Source organism: Oncorhynchus mykiss, chromosome 5, assembly GCF_057628025.1.
Source record: "Oncorhynchus mykiss isolate SJ-2025 chromosome 5, ASM5762802v1, whole genome shotgun sequence".
In the NCBI taxonomy this organism is placed as follows: domain Eukaryota; kingdom Metazoa; phylum Chordata; class Actinopteri; order Salmoniformes; family Salmonidae; genus Oncorhynchus; species Oncorhynchus mykiss.
In genome coordinates, this window is record NC_143026.1 from 91,270,328 (window position 1) to 91,289,820 (window position 19,493).

The 19,493-nt window shown below is 46.1% G+C and overlaps 1 protein-coding gene and 1 long non-coding RNA gene across 2 annotated transcripts in view; one reads left to right on the forward strand and one right to left on the reverse strand.

Moving 5' to 3' along the window:
- LOC149983625 (uncharacterized) overlaps positions 1–19,493 on the reverse strand; it is a 184,449-nt gene that overhangs the window by 62,956 nt on the left and 102,000 nt on the right. The gene's annotated exons all lie outside the window — the stretch shown is intronic.
- The window catches only part of lmx1a (LIM homeobox transcription factor 1, alpha), a 33,411-nt gene that overhangs the window by 11,404 nt on the left and 2,514 nt on the right, over positions 1–19,493 (forward strand). Inside the window, exons 4-8 of the mRNA XM_090236408.1 lie at positions 8,806–9,023; positions 9,162–9,358; positions 10,042–10,119; positions 11,985–12,057; positions 15,607–15,837. Of these exons, the coding sequence (XP_090092534.1) occupies positions 8,806–9,023; positions 9,162–9,358; positions 10,042–10,119; positions 11,985–12,057; positions 15,607–15,837 (797 nt within the window). The remainder of the gene's footprint in view (positions 1–8,805; positions 9,024–9,161; positions 9,359–10,041; positions 10,120–11,984; positions 12,058–15,606; positions 15,838–19,493) is intronic.

A 19,493-nucleotide genomic window follows, 5' to 3' on the forward strand; every position in this document is an offset into this window, starting at 1 on the left:
TGGGCCAGTCCAGGGTTCTGATACACATCATTGTCCCTGGCCCGGGTCAGGGTTCTGATACACATCATTGTCCCTGGGCCAGTCCAGGGTTCTGATACACATCATTGTCCCTGGGCCAGTCCAGGGTTCTGATACACATCATTGTCCCTGGCCCGGGTCAGGGTTCTGCTACACATCATTGTCCCTGGGCCGGGTCAGGGTTCTGCTACACATCATTGTCCCTGGGCCGGGCCAGGGTTCTGATACACATCATTGTCCCTGGCCCGGGTCAGGGTTCTGATACACATCATTGTCCCTGGGCCAGTCCAGGGTTCTGATACACATCATTGTCCCTGGGCCAGTCCAGGGTTCTGCTACACATCATTGTCCCTGGGCCGGGCCAGGGTTCTGATACACATCATTGTCCCTGGCCCGGGTCAGGGTTCTGATACACATCATTGTCCCTGGGCCAGTCCAGGGTTCTGATACACATCATTGTCCCTGGGCCAGTCCAGGGTTCTGCTACACATCATTGTCCCTGGTCCAACATTGTAGTTTCTGTCTGGGTCTCATCCCACCTCACCGACTGTTCTCCTATTTATTGTAATGCATACCAACCAGAACCTTGGCCTACTTGGAACTGAATGATGATGACGTGGGTTGTTTTGAACTGAATCAGGTCAAGAAGTAGCCTGATTTTCACTGTCTGCTGATGATCTGAAGACAACAATACTAATCAAAGCTGTAGAGTCAGTTGACATGGGCAGTGAAAGTTGTGACTGGTGATACAGATGAATGAAAGATAATTGATTGTATTTACAGAAAACGTTTATAGGCTAGTTTACTTGTATCTAATCTGATAGATGGCCTGATAGATTAGGTTGGGTGTACAGTAGAGTTCAGTTAGCAGGTAGATTAGGTTGGGTGTACAGTAGAGTTCAGTTAGCAGGTAGATTAGGTTGGGTGTACAGTAGAGTTCAGTTAGCAGGTAGATTAGGTTGGGTGTACAGTAGAGTTCAGTTAGCAGGTAGATTAGGTTGGGTGTACAGTAGAGTTCAGTTAGCAGGTAGATTAGGTTGGGTGTACAGTAGAGTTCAGTTAGCAGGTAGATTAGGTTGGGTGTACAGTAGAGTACAGTTAACAGGTAGATTAGGTTGGGTGTACAGTAGAGTTCAGTTAGCAGGTAGATTAGGTTGGGTGTACAGTATAGTTCAGTTAGCAGGTAGATTAGGTTGGGTGTACAGTAGAGTTCAGTTAGCAGGTAGATTAGGTTGGGTGTACAGTAGAGTTCAGTTAGCAGGTAGATTAGGTTGGGTGTACAGTAGAGTTCAGTTAGCAGGTAGATTAGGTTGGGTGTACAGTAGAGTTCAGTTAGCAGGTAGATTAGGTTGGGTGTACAGTAGAGTTCAGTTAGCAGGTAGATTAGGTTGGGTGTATAGTAGAGTAGAGTTCAGTCAGCAGGTAGATTAGGTTGGGTGTACAGTAGAGTTCAGTTAGCAGGTAGATTAGGTTGGGTGTACAGTAGAGTTCAGTTAGCAGGTAGATTAGGTTGGGTGTACAGTAGAGTTCAGTTAGCAGGTAGATTAGGTTGGGTGTACAGTAGAGTTCAGTTAGCAGGTAGATTAGGTTGGGTGTACAGTAGAGTACAGTTCAGTTAGCAGGTAGATTAGGTTGGGTGTACAGTAGAGTACAGTTCAGTTAGCAGGTAGATTAGGAGTGTAGGTTGGTTTGCAGGCTGATGGTCAGACCCCAGATCTTAATCAGATCCACTGGCTCTGTGTGTGTGTGTGTGTGTGTGTGTGTGTGTGTGTGTGTGTGTGTGTGTGTGTGTGTGTGTGTGTGTGTGCACGCATGTGTGTGTGTGTCCACCGCGGTCTGGCTCCAGGTTCACCTGATACAGCAACAGGATCTGTCTGCATCATGCCTACTTGAGGTCTGGACTAAAAGTTAGGTTCAGGAGGAGGTAAGGCTGGGAGCGCTGGAGAACAATGGTTGGACTGAAGTCTGTCTCTGTGGATCTGGAACACAAGGAACAGAGTGACCTTCCCCCTGGGTTGAAACAGAGAGTGAGAGCTGCCTTGTGACTGATACACAGACAGTGGTCAGAGTGCACGGCCGTAATAGCAGAGAGAGAGAGAGAGAGAGAGTGTGCTGACTGTTCTCTCAGTAATGTTCTTGTCACTAGTTAATGTCTCCTTGAGTGTGTACATTTACTGTGGCCATGTTCGATTGTTCCAAGTCCTGGGGCCTCATTTATCAATATTGCATATAAATTATTCTAAAATACTACTTACAAATGGAATTTAGAATGTTCATACGGATAGAAAAAAAGTGATATATATTAAACAACCCTACGAGTGTCATATGCACACCGATAGGAGATAACCATTGATAAATACCAATTGTTCTCAGCCTCAGTGCTCGTGCACCACCTTGGCTATTTGCATTTCGAAACACCACTAATTAACCATAAATGGTCAAAATCCAATATGTAAAGCCCGTTGTGCATTTACAACGCCATACCATGAAATACAACGGGGCAACCCAAAAAAAAACATTTCAGAGACTGAAATAGAGGTGCTAGTGTCAGAGATTGAGTACAACCAATCAAAAGGCTTTATTCGGCTCGCTCTGTTGTGCTCACCCCCCGGCCTTCTAGCTCTGACTCTACTCATAGCTACGTTACTGAGGAAAAAATGACTTTCTATGTCTGTAGTCAGGTAGCAGGAAGGCAGCCTAGTGGTTAGAGTGTTGGGCCAGTAACTAAAAGGTTGCTGGATCGAATCCCTCTGACAAGGTAAAAATCTGTCGTTCTGCCTCTGAACAAGGCATTCAACCCACTGTTCCCTGGTAGGCCATCATTGAAAATAAGAATTTGTTCTTAACTGACTTGCCTAGTTAAATAAAATAAAACTAACAACTATCTTAAGATGAATGCACTAACTGTAAGTTGCTCTGGATAAGAGCGTCTACTAAAATATGAAATGTATGTGTTACTGTTCACTTAGCTGATTATTGCATCCAAAATATTGGCTCATCGAGGGCTATGAGATGCCCGATCTGCAAGCTCTCGCTCAAAAGTGCCCATTGCACAACAACTCGAGTGTGGATAGCACTTGGATCTGAATGAGAATGGCACGTGTTTGCCTTTTTTAAAGTAGGTCTTTAAATCCTCGCAAAAAAATCCTATAAGATTGTTTTTTTTTTTTGGAAACCATATTTGTTGAGCCAATCTGTACGTTCTGCAAAACAAGGTCCCACCAGTCTCTAAAATCTACCTCTCTCCAAACAGATCAAGTCAAGCCATCTCTCATTGTATCACTTATTTCATAGTGTTTACACAAGGTTTATTTTTACCTTTATTTAACTAGGCAAGTCAGTTAAGAACAAATTCTTATTTTCAATGACGGCCTAGGAACAGCGGGTTAACTACCTAGTTCAGGGGCAGAACGACAGATTTGTACCTTGTCAGCTCAGGGGTTTGAACTTGCAACCTTCTGGTTACTAGCCCAACGCGCTAACTACTAGGCTACGCTGCCGCCACTACACTCTAACCACTAGGCTACCCTGCCGCCTCTACACTCTAACCACTAGGCTACCCTGCCGTTTCACTTTCACCTCTAGTTTAACAAATGACTGTAATCGATATGGATTATTGATCGTACCAAATGCAATGATGTAGTAAAATTATATAGCATGTCAATCAGGAAATGCTTGACAGGAAATGCCTATGCTTGACAGGAAATGCCTATGCTTGACAGGAAATGCCTATACTTGACAAGCAGTTCCCCCTTTTCCACCACTTGGCCCTGTGCATACGCATGGTCGTGGCGTACATTTACTCACGCTCTCAAACGTTCATATGGATAAATCTCACAATTTGTGCGGAAATGATCCAACGCATTGGTTTAAGTACAGATTGTGCCAATGCATGATTGATAAATTAGGCCCTTGGTGCTTTTACAGTATTTCATGTCCAACACATTTTCTTTCTTGCTCTGAAAACTTGGGGGGCCAAATAAAAACCACCCGTGGGCCAAATCCGGCCCGTAGGCCGCCAGTTGGGGAACCATGCCATAGGTGCTGTCTTGGCAAAAACGAGTGCACATACCAAAGACATTAAGGGTTGGCAGACAGCTTGGGTCGGTCTCCTCATGGGCTCCTTAGAATAAGCTTGACCGTTTCCCCGGCAACCCCACAGCAACACCAATAAGTCTCAGCAATGCAGGGCTTTGGGATGTTGCTGTTTACCACCACTGTTTTCCACTGTGACATTTTAACCTCTGTGTCTGACTGTCTTTTTTGTTTTTGTGTGAAAACATGATTCTTGGAGGTCATACTTGGGGGTTATATGTTGTTGGTTCGTAACAGTAAACAACATGTTCAATTCAGGGCTACCTCTTGTTCCAACAGGAACATACTGTGTAGGCAAATATCAATAGGAGATACCCAGTAAGCAAAATTACGTTGAAAATACATATTCTCCAGATGTTGTAATTAGGTTAATTTTCGGTTCTGAATTAAAGTTGAAAATAAGTATTTTCCGAATTTTAAAAATGAGTATTTTCCGGACACTGAAAATACATAATGTATGGACAATTAAAAAACATATTTTACGAATGTTGAAAATACAGTACTAGACAAAATACAGTACTAGACAAAATACAGTACTAGACAAAATACAGTACTAGACAAAATTCTTCAAAGTAGCCATCCTTTGTCTTGATGAAGCTTCGCACACGCTTGGCATTCTCTCAACCAGCTTCACCTGGAAGGCTTTTCCAACAGTCTTGAAGGAGTTCCCACATATGCTGAGCACTTGTTGGCTGCTTTTCCTTCACTCTGCGGTACAACTCATCCCAAACCATCCCGACCATTGAGGTCGGGTGATTGTGGAGGCCAGGTCATCTGATGCAGCACGCCATCAAATCAAATCAAAAAAATATATATTTGTCACATGCGCCGAATACAACAGGTGTTGTATTCCTTACCGTGAAATGCTTACTTACATGCCCTTAAATAGAGTTAATAATATATTTACTAAATAAACAAAAGTTGAAAAAAAAAATCTAATCAATCAGGTTAGTCGAGGTAATTTGTAAAGTGACTATGCATAGATAGTAAACAGTGAGTAGCAGCGGTGAGGGGTCAATGTAAATAGTCCGGGTGGCCGTTTGATTAGTTGAGTTGTTCAGCAGTCTTATGGCTTGGGGGGGGGGGGGGGGGGCGGTAGAAGCTGTTAAGGAGTTTTATGGCTTGGGGGTAGAAGCTGTTAAGGAGTCATGTCTTGGAGGTGGAAGCTGTTAAGGAGTCTTATGTCTTGGGGGTAGAAGCTGTTAAGGAGTCTTATGGCTTGGGGGTAGAAGCTGTTAAGGAGTCTTATGGCTTGGGGGTAGAAGCTGTTAAGGAGTCTTATGGCTTGGAGGTAGAAGCTGTTAAGGAGTCTTATGTCTTGGGGGTAGAAGCTGTTAAGGAGTCTTATGGCTTGGAGGTAGAAGCTGTTAAGGAGTCTTATGTCTTGGGGGTAGAAGCTGTTAAGGAGTCTTATGGCTTGGGGGTAGAAGCTGTTAAGGAGTCTTATGGCTTGGGGGTAGAAGCTGTTAAGGAGTCTCATGGCTTGGCGGTAGAAGCTGTTAAGGAGTCTTATGGCTTGGAGGTAGAAGCTGTTAAGGAGTCTTATGGCTTGGGGGTAGAAGCTGTTAAGGAGTCTTATGGCTTGGGGGTAGAAGCTGTTAAGGAGTCTTATGGCTTGGGGGTAGAAGCTGTTAAGGAGTCTTATGGCTTGGCGGTAGAAGCTGTTAAGGAGTCTTATGGCTTGGAGGTAGAAGCTGTTAAGGAGTTTTATGGCTTGGCGGTAGAAGCTGTTAAGGAGTTTTATGGCTTGGCGGTAGAAGCTGTTAAGGAGCCTTTTGGACCACGACTTGGCGCTCCGGTGCCACTTGCTGTGCGGTAGCAGAGAGAACAGTCTATGACTGGGGTGACCGGAGTCTTTGACAATTTTTTGGGCCTTCCTCTGACACTGCCTAGTATATACTATAGGTCCTGGATGGCAGGAAGCTTGGCCCTAGTGATGTACTGGGCAGTGTGCCCTACCCTCTGTAGCGCCTTATGGTCAGGTGCCAAGTAGTTGCCATACCAGGCGGTGATGCAACTGGTCAGGATGCTCTCGATGGTGCAGCTGTAGAACTTTTTGAGGATCTGGGGTCCCATGCCAAATATTTTCAGTCTCCTGAGGTGGAAAAGTTGTCGTGCCCTCTTCACAACTGTCTTGGTGTGTTTGGACCATGATAGTTTGGAAGTGATGTGGACACCAAGGAACTTGAAACTCTCGACCCGTCACTTGAAACTCCATCACTCTCCTTCTTGGTCAAATAGCCCTTACACAACCTGGAGGTGTATTGGGTCATTGTCCTGTTGAAAAAAAAAATGATAGTCCCAATAAGCGCAAACCAGATGGGATGGTGTATTGCTGCAGAATGATGTGGTAGCCATGCTGGTTTAGTATGCCTTGAATTCTAAATAAATCACAGACAGTGTCACTTGCAAAGCACAACACCATCACACCTCCTCCATGCTTCACGGTGGGAACCACACATGCAGAGATCATCCGTTCACCTACTCTGCATTTCAAAGACACAGTTGTTGGAACCAAAAATCTCAAATGTGGACTCATCAGACCAAAGGACAGATTTCCTACCGGTCTAATGTCCATTGCTCGTGTTTCTTGGCCCAAGCAAGTCTCTTCTTATTATTGGTGTCCTTTAGTAGTGGTTTCTTTGCAGAAATTCGACCATGAAGGCCTAATTTACGTAGTCTCCGCTGAACAGTTGATGTTGAGATGTGTCTGTTACTTGAACTCTGTGAAGCTTTTATTTGGGCTGTAATTTCTTAGGCTGGTAACTCTAATGAACGTATCGTCTGCAGCAGAGGTAACGAACTCTAGGTCTTCCTTTCCTGTGGTGGTCCTCATGAGAGCCAGTTTCATCGTAGCACTTGATGGTTTTTGCAACTACACTTGAAGAAACTTTCAAAGTTCTTGAAATTTTCCAGATTGACTGACCTTCATGTCTTAAAGTAAGGATAGACTGTTGTTTCTCTTTGCTTATTTGAGCTGTTCTTGCCATAATATGGACTTGGTATTTTACCAAATAGGGCTATCTTCTGTATACCACCCCTACCTTGTCACAACACAACTGATTGGCTCAAACGCATTAAGAAGAAATTCCACCAATTAACTCTTAACAAGGCACACCTGTTAATTGAAATGCATTCCAGGTGACTACCTCATGAAGCTGGTTGAGAGAATGCCAAGAGTGTGCAAAGGTGTCATCAGGGCAAAGGGTGGCTACTTTGAAGAATCTCAAATGTAAAATATATTTTGATTTGTTTTATACCTTTTTGGTTACTACATGATTCCATATGTGTTATTTCATAGTTTTGATGTCTTCACTATTATTCTACAATGTAGAAAATAGTAAAAATAAAGAAAAACCTTGTAATGAGTAGGTGTGTCCAAACTTTTGACTGGTACTGTACTTGTTATTTTGGTCATTGTTTTTTGGGGGCCAGATTTCAACTGTATATACATTCACTTATATCTATCTACATGTCAATGAAGAAAGCATTATATCACATTCAATATTTTGAATTCCACTTAAAATAAGACAATGGATCTAACTGTAGATATTCACATGCACTCGTTTTAATCTATGTTTGGTTCAGATTTGGTCCTACCTTGATTTCAACTTTCACAGATGTTTGGTCTGGACTGGACTTCATTTTAACCAATAATCTTAACCAATCACAGACGTCTATATCTGGTTAAGATTTGGTCCGTACGCCTTGGCCTTGATTTCAACATCCACAGATGTTGTTTTTTGGTCCGGTTCGGACTGGTCTTATTTAAAGAGACAAAAACACACCATCCACTTCCCTAGCAAAGAGACAAAAACATAGCATCCACTTCCCTAGCAAAGAGACAAAAACATAGCATCCACTTCCCTAGCGAAGGGACAAAAAACGAGTCATCTCCTCATGTTTCCATGGAGACGCCACTGGTGTGACCCTTGGTTCTATGAAGTCAGAAAACAACCCCCAGGTCCAAACTGATGACGCACCATCCTGGTTGACAGACCCAAACTGCTGTGGCTGCCAGAAAGCAGAGTAATACGTCTGCTGATTCGGGTCTGGCTCTTCTTTAGTTCCTCTCAGGTTAAGCAGACTTAGGGATAATTCCCGGGACCGGCAGTCCCAGCCTCTCCCACCAGGAGTCCTGATTCCCCCCCCCCCCTGGCTGGAGCCATGGCATGCGGAGCGCCTTTCTACCTCCTCCCGGGGGCGCGGCCTCGGACACGGCAGCCGTGGTAACAGTCTCCGAGGCTGAGCCCCCAGTGCTGGTTGCCAGGCGCTAAGATGCACACTCGCCACTCTGGGGGTATTTGTCTGAGAGTCTGAGGGAGAGGGGGAGAAGGAGGGGGTATGTAAGCTGGCAGTCTTGATTGACTGAACGACTCAGCAACATTCCAGTAACCTCTGAGAGCTCGTCTAGAGAAGTTGTGTCTGGGAAGCGTGGTGTGTTGAACCATTATTTGGGGTAGAGGAGCTGTCACTCAAGCAGTGTACCAGAGCAGTAGAGACAGAAAAAGTGCTCAATACAAAAGTCATTACATAGCAATGCTCGTTGAAAGTGAAACTTAGATTATGTTGAAACCTAGAAACCTAGATTGTTTAAACTTGTTTAGGTTTAAACTCTCTCTCTCTCTCTCTCTCTCTCTCTCTCTCTCTCTCTCTCTCTCTCTCTCTCTCTCTCTCTCTCTCTCTCTCCAGTCTGTTTGCAGTGAGGTGTGGTGGCTGTGCAGAGGCCATCTCCCCTGCAGAGCTAGTGATGCATGCTGGAGCTGCAGTGTTCCACCTGGCCTGTTTCAGCTGCAGTATGTGTTCCTGTCTTCTGCGGCCTGGAGACTGCTGTGTCCTCAGGGAAGGACGGTTGCTCTGTGCTAGAGACTACAACCAGGAAGTGGACAGACCCACCTCATCAGACTCAGGTACACGTTCTGTGTGTGTTTGTGTGTGTGTGTGTGTGTGCGCGTGTCCGTGTGTGCGTGTGTGCGTGTGTGCGTGCGTGTGTGTGTCTCAGAATGGTTATATATGGGTTTTTTTCTCCATTTGTCCTATCTTGGCAGGTGAAAGTGATGATGAGGAGGAGGAGGAGGAGGAGGAGAAAGGGGATGAGGGCAGTGTGAAGGCTTCAGGCAGACGTGGCGGTGAAGCAGACGACCCTGAACACAAACGACCCAAACGTCCACGCACTATTCTGACCACCCACCAGAGACGGGCCTTCAAAGCATCCTTCGAAGTCTCCTCCAAGCCCTGCCGGAAGGTAGGGCATAGGTGTACACCAAAGGGCTCCTAAAGAGAAGAGGTGGTGTAGTTTGTACTTTAAAGGATCCTCAATCAGAATACTCTCCAACAGCTGATTATTGTCTTCATCACAAGGGTCTGAGGTTTGATAGCTATAGTTATTACGCTGTACTGATAAGAGTTGTCATGAAAGTGTCCTTATATTAGGATATGTAGACTACAAGGGTCATATCACGTTTACTTCCTCTCTCTTCTCTCCCTCTGTCCTTCCCTTTCTCTGTCGCACTCCTCTTCTGTCCCTCTGTCCTTCCCTTTCTCTGTCGCACTCCTCTTCCCTCCCTCTGTCCCTCCCTTCTTCTCTCCCTCTGTCCCTCTTCTCTCTCTCTGTCCCTCTCCTCTTCTCTCTCTCTGTCCCTCTCTTCTTCTCTCTCTCTGTCCCTCTCCTCTTCTCTCTTTCTGTCCCTCTCCTCTTCTCTCCCTCTGTCCCTCTTCTCTCTCTCTGTCCCTCTCCTCTTCTCTCTCTCTCTCTGTCCCTCTCCTCTTCTCTCTCTCTGTCCCTCTCCTCTTCTCTCCTTCTGTCCCTCTTCTCTCTCTCTGTCCCTCTCCTCTTCTCTCTCTCTGTCCCTCTCCTCTTCTCTCCCTCTGTCCCTCTCCCTCGGTCCCTCCCCCTCTCTTCCCTCTGTCCTTCCCTTCCTCTCCAAGGTAAGGGAGACCTTGGCAGCGGAGACCGGTCTGAGCGTGAGAGTCGTGCAGGTCTGGTTCCAAAACCAAAGAGCCAAGGTACAGTAATGTGATGCTGCCTGCACCCCCCCCCCAACACACTTGCTACCTCCCAGATACTTTCATGTGTACCACTGATAACAGAACTCTTTCGGCAGTGTGCTCTGCTGCCAACCTGGAAATCACTCCGGTTATCTCTCTATTCAGGAAACTGATGACATCTCACTCGTAGATCCTTCCAGATAAGGGCTGTATTTCCTTACAGCGGGCAGCGTGTGTGGTTTTCTGTCCATGAAATATGTCCTTTTCTTTCCCCTTAATACGTTTCAACTGAGTGAACATGTCCCTATGAAGACTAGGTTTGAGAGAGAGGCTGTGGAGTGAGAGGTGACTGTATATCTGTTTATATTGTGGACTTAACTGTAAATATGTAACTAAATTATATTTCTGTTTATATTGTGGATTTAACTGTTAATATGTAATGAAATTATATTTCTGTTTATATTGTGGATTTAACTGTAAATATGTAATTAAATTATATTTCTGTTTATATTGAGGACTTAACTGTAAATGTGTAATTCAATTATATTTCTGTTGATATTGTAGATGTATACGTAATGCAATTATATATCTGTTTATATTGTGGATTTTACTGTAAATATGTAATTCATTATATTTATGTTTATATTGTGGATGCAACTGTCTATGTAATTAAATATATGTATGTTTATATTGTGGATGTAACTGTCTATGTAATTAAATATATGTATGTTTATATTGTGGATGTAACTGTCTATGTAATTAAATATATATATGTTTATATTGTGGATGTAACTGTCTATGTAATTAAATATATATATGTTTATATTGTGGATGTAACTGTCTATGTAATTAAATATATGTATGTTTATATTGTGGATGTAACTGTCTATGTAATTAAATATATATATGTTTATATTGTGGATGTAACTGTATATGTAATTAATTATGTTTATGTTTATATTGTAGATGTATTTGTAATATGTCTCATATGTATATGTATATATTGTACTATATATCATCTACTGAACACATACATATGTATATACTGTAGTATATATCATCTACTGCATCTTGCCATCTTTATGTAATACATGTATCACTAGCCACTTTAAACTATGCCACTTTATGTTTACGTACCCTACATTACTCATCTCATATGTATATACTGTGCTCGATACCATCTAATGCATCTTGCCTATGCCGTTCTGTACCATCACTCATTCATATATCTTTATGTACATATTCTTCATCCCTTTACACTTGTGTGTATAGGATAGTTGTTGTGGAATTGTTAGGTTAGATTACTCGTTGGTTATTACTGCATTGTCGGAACTAGAAGCACAAGCATTTCGCTACACTCGCATTAACATCTGCTTACCATGTGTATGTGACCAATAACATTTGATTTGATTTAATTAAATAATATTTCTGTTGATATTGTAGATGTATATGTAATTAAATTATATGTATGTTTATATTGTAGATTTAATTGTAAATATGTAATTAAATTATATTTATGTTTATATTGTGGATGTAACTGTTTATGTAGTTAAATTATATTTATGTTGATATTGTAGATGTATTTGTAATTAAATGATATTTATGTTTATATTGTGGATGTAACTGTAAATTTGTAATTAAATTATATTTCTGTTTATATTGTGGATTTAACTGTCTATGTAATTAAATGATATTTATGTTGACATTGTAGATGTATTTGTAATTAAATAATATGTATAATTATATTGTAGATGTAACTGTTTATGTAATTAAATAATATGTATAATTATATTGTAGATGTAACTGTTTATGTAATTAAATTATATTTATGTTGCTATTGTAGATGTATTTGTAATTAAATGATATTTATGTTGATATTGTAGATGAAGAAACTGGCCAGAAGGCAGCAACAGCAGCAGCAACAAGAGCAGCAAGAACAGCCAGCACATCACAGTGGTATGCTACTGTACTGTACCACCCACTACTGTACCACCCACTACTGTACCACCCACTACTGTACTGTACCACCCACTACTGTACCACCCACTACTGTACTGTTCCACCCACTACTGTACCACCCACTACTGTACTGTACCACCCACTACTGTACCACCCACTACTGTACTGTTCCACCCACTACTGTACCACCCACTACTGTACTGTACCACCCACTACTGTACCACCCACTACTGTACTGTATTACCCACTACTGTACTGTACCACCCACTACTGTACTGTACCACCCACTACTGTACTGTACCACCCACTACTGTACTGTACCACACTCTACTGTACCACCCACTACTGTACTGTACCACCCACTACTGTACTGTACCACCCACTACTGTACCACCCACTACTGTACTGTACCACCCACTACTGTACTGTACCACACTCTACTGTACCACCCACTACTGTACTGTACCACCCACTACTGTACCACCCACTACTGTACTGTACCACCCACTACTGTACCACCCACTACTGTACTGTTCCACCCACTACTGTACCACCCACTACTGTACTGTACCACCCACTACTGTACCACCCACTACTGTACCACCCACTACTGTACCACCCAGACTGTACCACCCACTACTGTACTGTACCACCCACTACTGTACCACCCAGACTGTACCACCCACTACTGTACTGTACCACCCACTACTGTACCACCCACTACTGTACCACACACTACTGTACCACCCACTACTGTACCACCCACTACTGTACTGTACCACCCACTACTGTACTGTACCACCCACTACTGTACTGTACCACCCACTACTGTACCACCCACTACTGTACTGTACCACCCACTACTGTACTGTACCACACTCTACTGTACCACCCACTACTGTACTGTACCACCCACTACTGTACCACCCACTACTGTACTGTACCACCCACTACTGTACCACCCACTACTGTACTGTTCCACCCACTACTGTACCACCCACTACTGTACTGTACCACCCACTACTGTACCACCCACTACTGTACCACCCACTACTGTACCACCCACTACTGTACCACCCAGACTGTACCACCCACTACTGTACTGTACCACCCACTACTGTACCACCCAGACTGTACCACCCACTACTGTACTGTACCACCCACTACTGTACCACCCACTACTGTACCACACACTACTGTACCACCCACTACTGTACCACCCACTACTGTACTGTACCACCCACTACTGTACCACCCACTACTGTACCACCCACTACTGTACTGTACCACCCACTACTCTACCCCCCACTACTGTACCACCCACTACTGTACTGTACCACCCACTACTGTACCACCCACTACTGTACTGTACCACCCACTACTGTACCACACATTACTGTACCACCCACTACTGTACCACCCACTACTGTACCACCCACTACTGTACCACCCACTACTGTACTGTACCACCCACTACTGTACCACCCACTACTGTACCACCCACTACTGTACTGTACCACCCACTACTGTACCACCCACTATTGTACTGTACCACCCACTACTGTACCACCCACTACTGTACTGTACCACCCACTACTGTACCACACATTACTGTACCACACACTACTGTACCACCCACTACTGTACCACCCACTACTGTACCACCCACTACTGTACTGTACCACCCACTACTGTACCACCCACTACTGTACCACACACTACTGTACCACCCACTACTGTACCACCCACTACTGTACTGTACCACCCACTACTGTACTGTACCACCCACTACTGTACCACCCACTACTGTACTGTACCACCCACTACTGTACCACCCACTACTGTACCACCCACTACTGTACCACCCACTACTGTACTGTACCACCCACTACTGTACCACCCACTACTGTACTGTACCACCCACTACTGTACTGTACCACCCACTACTGTACTGTACCACCCACTACTGTACCACCCACTACTGTACTGTTCCACCCACTACTGTACCACCCACTACTGTACTGTACCAACCACTACTGTACCACCCACTACTGTACCACCCACTACTGTACTGTACCACCCACTACTGTACCACACATTACTGTACCACCCACTACTGTACCACACATTACTGTACCACCCACTACTGTACCACCCACTACTGTACCACCCACTACTGTACTGTACCACCCACTACTGTACCACCCACTACTGTACCACCCACTACTGTACCACACACTACTGTACCACCCACTACTGTACCACCCACTACTGTACTGTAACACCCACTACTGTACCACCCACTACTGTACTGTACCACCCACTACTGTACCACCCATTACTGTACCACCCACTACTGTACTGTACCACCCACTACTGTACCGTACCACCCACTACTGTACCACCCACTACTGTACCACCCACTACTGTACCACCCACTACTGTACCACCCACTACTGTACTGTACCACCCACTACTGTACCACCCACTACTGTACTGTACCACCCACTACTGTGCCACCCACTACTTTACTGTACCACCCACTACTGTACCACCCACTACTGTACTGCACCACCCACTACTGTACCACCCACAACTGTACCACCCACTACTGTACCACCCACTACTGTACTGTACCACCCACTACTGTACCACCCACTACTGTACTGTAGCACCCACTACTGTACTGTACCACCCACTACTGTACCACCCACTACTGTACTGTTCCACCCACTACTGTACCACCCACTACTGTACTGTACCACCCATTACTGTACCACACATTACTGTACCACCCACTACTGTACCACCCACTACTGTACTGTACCACCCACTACTGTACCACCCACTACTGTACCACCCACTACTGTACCACCCACTACTGTACTGTACCACCCACTACTGTACCACCCACTACTGTACCACCCACTACTGTACTGTACCACCCACTACTCTACCCCCCACTACTGTACCACCCACTACTGTACTGTACCACCCACTACTGTACCACCCACTACTGTACTGTACCACCCACTACTGTACCACACATTACTGTACCACCCACTACTGTACCACCCACTACTGTACTGTACCACCCGCTACTGTACTGTACCACCCACTACTGTACCACCCACTACTGTACTGTACCACCCACTACTGTACCACACATTACTGTACCACCCACTACTGTACCACCCACTACTGTACTGTACCACCCGCTACTGTACTGTACCACCCACTACTGTACCACCCACTACTGTACTGTACCACCCACTAGGCACAGAGGTCAATTCAACGTCTGGTCCACGTTGGTTCCACGTAATTTACTTGATATTACGTGGAAACAACTTTGATTTAACCAGTGTGCCCAATGAGCAGTCACTGAACACACACACACATGCACGCACGCACGCACGCACGCACACACACACACACACACACACACACACACACACACACACACAAGGTAAGCTTATGTAGTACGTGTAATTGTTATATTGTTGATTTGTTGAGATTGACCTATCCTGTGATTCCTGTGCTCCACAGCGCCCTCCTGTGGCGGTCTGACCTCTGACCTGAACCCTCTGAGCTTGTACCCCCACCCCCAACACAACCACCCCAATCTCCAGCAGATGCAGGCCCTGGCCCAGGCCACCTCCTTGGGGGTGCAGGAATATGACATGGAACCCTTTAGACAGGGACTCACCCCTCCACAGATGCCCGGGGACCACATGCACCCTACGGTAAATACAAGCAATACTCCTCTACTATTGTACAGTGAAAACGGTCTCTCTCTCTCTCTCTCTCTCTCTCTCTCTCTCTCTCTCTCTCTCTCTATACCCCCTCCCTCTCTCTCTCTACTCTTTATACCCCCTCCTCTCTCTCTCTCTCTATATACCCCCTCCTCTCTCTCTCTCTCTACCCCCTCCTCTCTCTCTCTCTCTCTCTCTCTCTCTCTCTCTCTCTCTTTGTACCCCCTCTCTCTATATACCCCCTCTCTCTCTCTCTCTCTCTCTCTCTCTATACCCCCTCCTCTTTCTCTATACCCCCTCCCTCTCTCTCTCTCTCTCTATACCACCCTCCTCTTTCTCTCTCTCTCTCTCTCTCTCTCTCTCCTCTCTCTCTCTCTATACCCCCTCCTCTCTCTCTCTCTATACCCTCTCCTCTTTCTCTGTACCCCCTCCTCTTTCTCTATACCCCCCTCCTCTCTCTCTCTCTCTCTCTCTCTCTCTCTCTCTCTCTCTCTCTCTTTGTACCCCCTCTCTCTATATACCCCCCTCTCTCTCTCTCTCTCTCTCTCTCTCTACCCCCTCCTCTTTCTCTATACCCCTCCTCTCTCTCTCTCTCTCTATACCCCCTCCTCTTTCTCTCTCTCTCTCTCTCTCTCTCTCTCTCTCTCTCTCTCTATAACCCCCTCCTCTCTCTCTCTCTCTATACCCTCTCCTCTTTCTCTGTACCCCCTCCTCTTTCTCTATACCCCTTCCTCTCTCTCTCTCTCTCTCTCTCTCCTCTTATATCCCCTCCTCTTTCTCTATACCCCCCTCCTCTCTATACCCCCTCCTCTCTCTCTATACCTCCCTTCCTCTCTCTCTCTCTCTCTCTCTACCCCCTCCCCCCCTCTCTCTATCTATACCCCCCTCCTCTCTCTCTATACCCCCTCTCTCTCTCTCTCTCATAACCCCTCCTCTTTCTCTATACCCCCTCCTCTCTCTCTCTTTCTCTCTCTCTAAACCCCTCCTCTCTCTCTAAACCCCATCCTCTCTCTCTGTACCCCCTCCCTCTCTCTCTCTCTCTCTCTCTCTCTCTCTAAACCTCCTCTTTCTCTATATCCCTCCTATCTCTCTCTCTTCTCTCTCTAAACCCCCTCCTCTCTCTCTATACCCATCCTCTCTCTCTGTACCCCCCCTCCTCTCTCTCTATACCCCCTCTCTCTCTCTCTCTCTCTCTAAACCCCCTCCTCTCTCTCTATACACACATCCTCTCTCTCTCTCTCTCTCTCTCTCTTCTCTCTCTCTCTCTCTCTCTCTTCTATAACCCCTCCTCTTTCTCTATACCCATCCTCTCTCTCTCTCTCTCTCTCTATACCCCTTCCTCTTTCTCTATACCCCCTCCTCTCTCTCTATACCCCCTCCCTCTCTCTCTATACCCCCTTCTCTCTCTCTCTCTATACCCCCCCCCTCTCTCTCTCTCTAACCCCCCCCCTCTCTCTCTCTATTATACCCCATCCTCTCTCTCTGTACCCCCTCCTCTCTCTCTATACCCCGTCCTCTCTCTCTCTCTCTCTATACCAAATCCCTCTCTCTCTCTATACCCCCTCCTCTCTCTCTATAACCCCCTCCTCTCTCTCTGTACCTCCTCCTCTCTCTCTATAACCTCCTCTCTCTCTCTCTGTATACCCCTCTTCTCTCTCTCTCTATACCCCCTCCTCTCTCTCTAACCCCTCCTCTCTCTCTCTGTATACCCCCTCTCTCCTCTCTCATCTCTACCCCCTCCTCTCTCTCTCTCTTACCACCTCTCTCTCCCTGTACCTCCTCTCTCTCTATACCCCCCTCTCTCTCTCTCTAAACCCCTCCTCTCTCTCTCTATACCCCATCCCCTCTCTCTGTACCCCTCCTCTCTCTCTATACCCCTCCTCTCTCTCTCTCTCTATACCAATCCCCCCTCTCTCTCTATACCCCTCCTCTCTCTCTGTACCCCCTCCTCTCTCTCTATACCCCTCCTCTCTCTCTCTGTATACCCCCTCCTCTCTCTCCATAACCCCTCCTCTCTCTCCATAACCCTTCTCTCTCTCTCTGTATACCCCCTCTTCTCTCTCTCTCTCTATACCCCCTCCTCCTCTCTCTCTCTATACACATTCTCTCTCTATACCCCCTCCTCTCTCTCTCTCTCTCTATACCCCCTCCTCTCTCTCTCTCTATAACCCCTCATCTCTCTCTGTACCCCCTCCTCTCTCTCCATAACCCCTCCTCTCTCTCTATACCCCTCCTCTCTCTCTCTGTATACCCCCTCTTCTCTCTCTCTCTATACCCCCTCCTCTCTCTCTCTCTATACCACCTCTTCTCTCTCTATAACCCCTCCTCTCTCTCTCTCTCTCTATACCCCCTCCTCTCTCTCTCTCTTACCCCCTCCTCTCTCTCTGTACCCCCTCCTCTCTCTCTGTACCCCCTCCTCTCTCTCTATAACCCCTCCTCTCTCTCTGTATACCCCCTCCTCTCTCTGTATACCCCATCCTTCTCTCTGTACCCCCTCCTCTCCCTCTATACCTCCTCTCTCTCTATCTCTCTCTCTCTCTCTCTATACCCCCTCCTCTTTCTCTATACCCCCTCCTCTCTCTCTATACCCCCTCCCCTCGCTCTCTCTCTCTCTCTCTCTCTATACCCCCTCCTCTCTCTCTATACCCCCTCCTCTCTCTCTCTCTCCTCTCTCTCTCTCTCTCTCTATACCCCCTCCTCTTTCTCTATACCCCCTCCTCTCTCTCTCTCTCTCTTACTCTATACCCCCTCCTCTCTCTCTCTCTCTATACCCAATCCTCTCTCTCTATACCCAATCCTCTCTCTCTCTCTCTATACCCCCTCATCTCTCTCTGTACCCCCTCCTCTCTCTCTGTACCCCTCCTCTCTCTCTATAACCCCTCCTCTCTCTCTCTCTCTCTCTGTATACCCCCTCCTCTCTCTCTCCATCTCTCCACCTCTCTCTCTATACCCCCTCCTCTCTCTCTATACCCCATCCTTTCTCTCTGTACCCCCTCCTCTCTCTCTATACCCCCCCCTCTCTCTCTCTCTCTCTATACCCCCTCCTCTCTCTCAGTATCCCCTCCTCTCTCTCTCTCTCTCTCTATACCCCCTCCTCTCTCTCTCTCTATAACCCCTCATCTCTCTCTGTACCCCCTCCTCTCTCTCCATAACCCCTCCTCTCTCTCTATAACCCCTCCTCTCTCTCTCTGTATACCCCCTCTTCTCTCTCTCTCTATACCCCCTCCTCTCTCTCTCTCTATACCACCTCTTCTCTCTCTATACCCCCTCCTCTCTCTCTCTCTCTCTCTATACCCCCTCCTCTCTCTCTCTCTATACCCCCTCCTCTCTCTCTGTACCCCCTCCTCTCTCTCTGTACCCCCTCTTCTCTCTCTATAACCCCTCCTCTCTCTCTGTATACCCCCTCCTCTCTCTGTATACCCCATCCTTTCTCTCTGTACCCCCTCCTCTCCCTCTATACCTCCTCTCTCTCTATCTCTCTCTCTCTCTCTCTATACCCCTCCTCTTTCTCTATACCCCCTCCTCTCTCTCTATACCCCCTCCCCTCGCTCTCTCTCTCTCTCTCTCTCTATACCCCCTCCTCTCTCTCTATACCCCCTCCTCTCTCTCTCTCTCTCTCTCTCTCTCTCTCTCTCTCTCTCTATACCCCCACCTCTTTCTCTATACCCCCTCCTCTCTCTC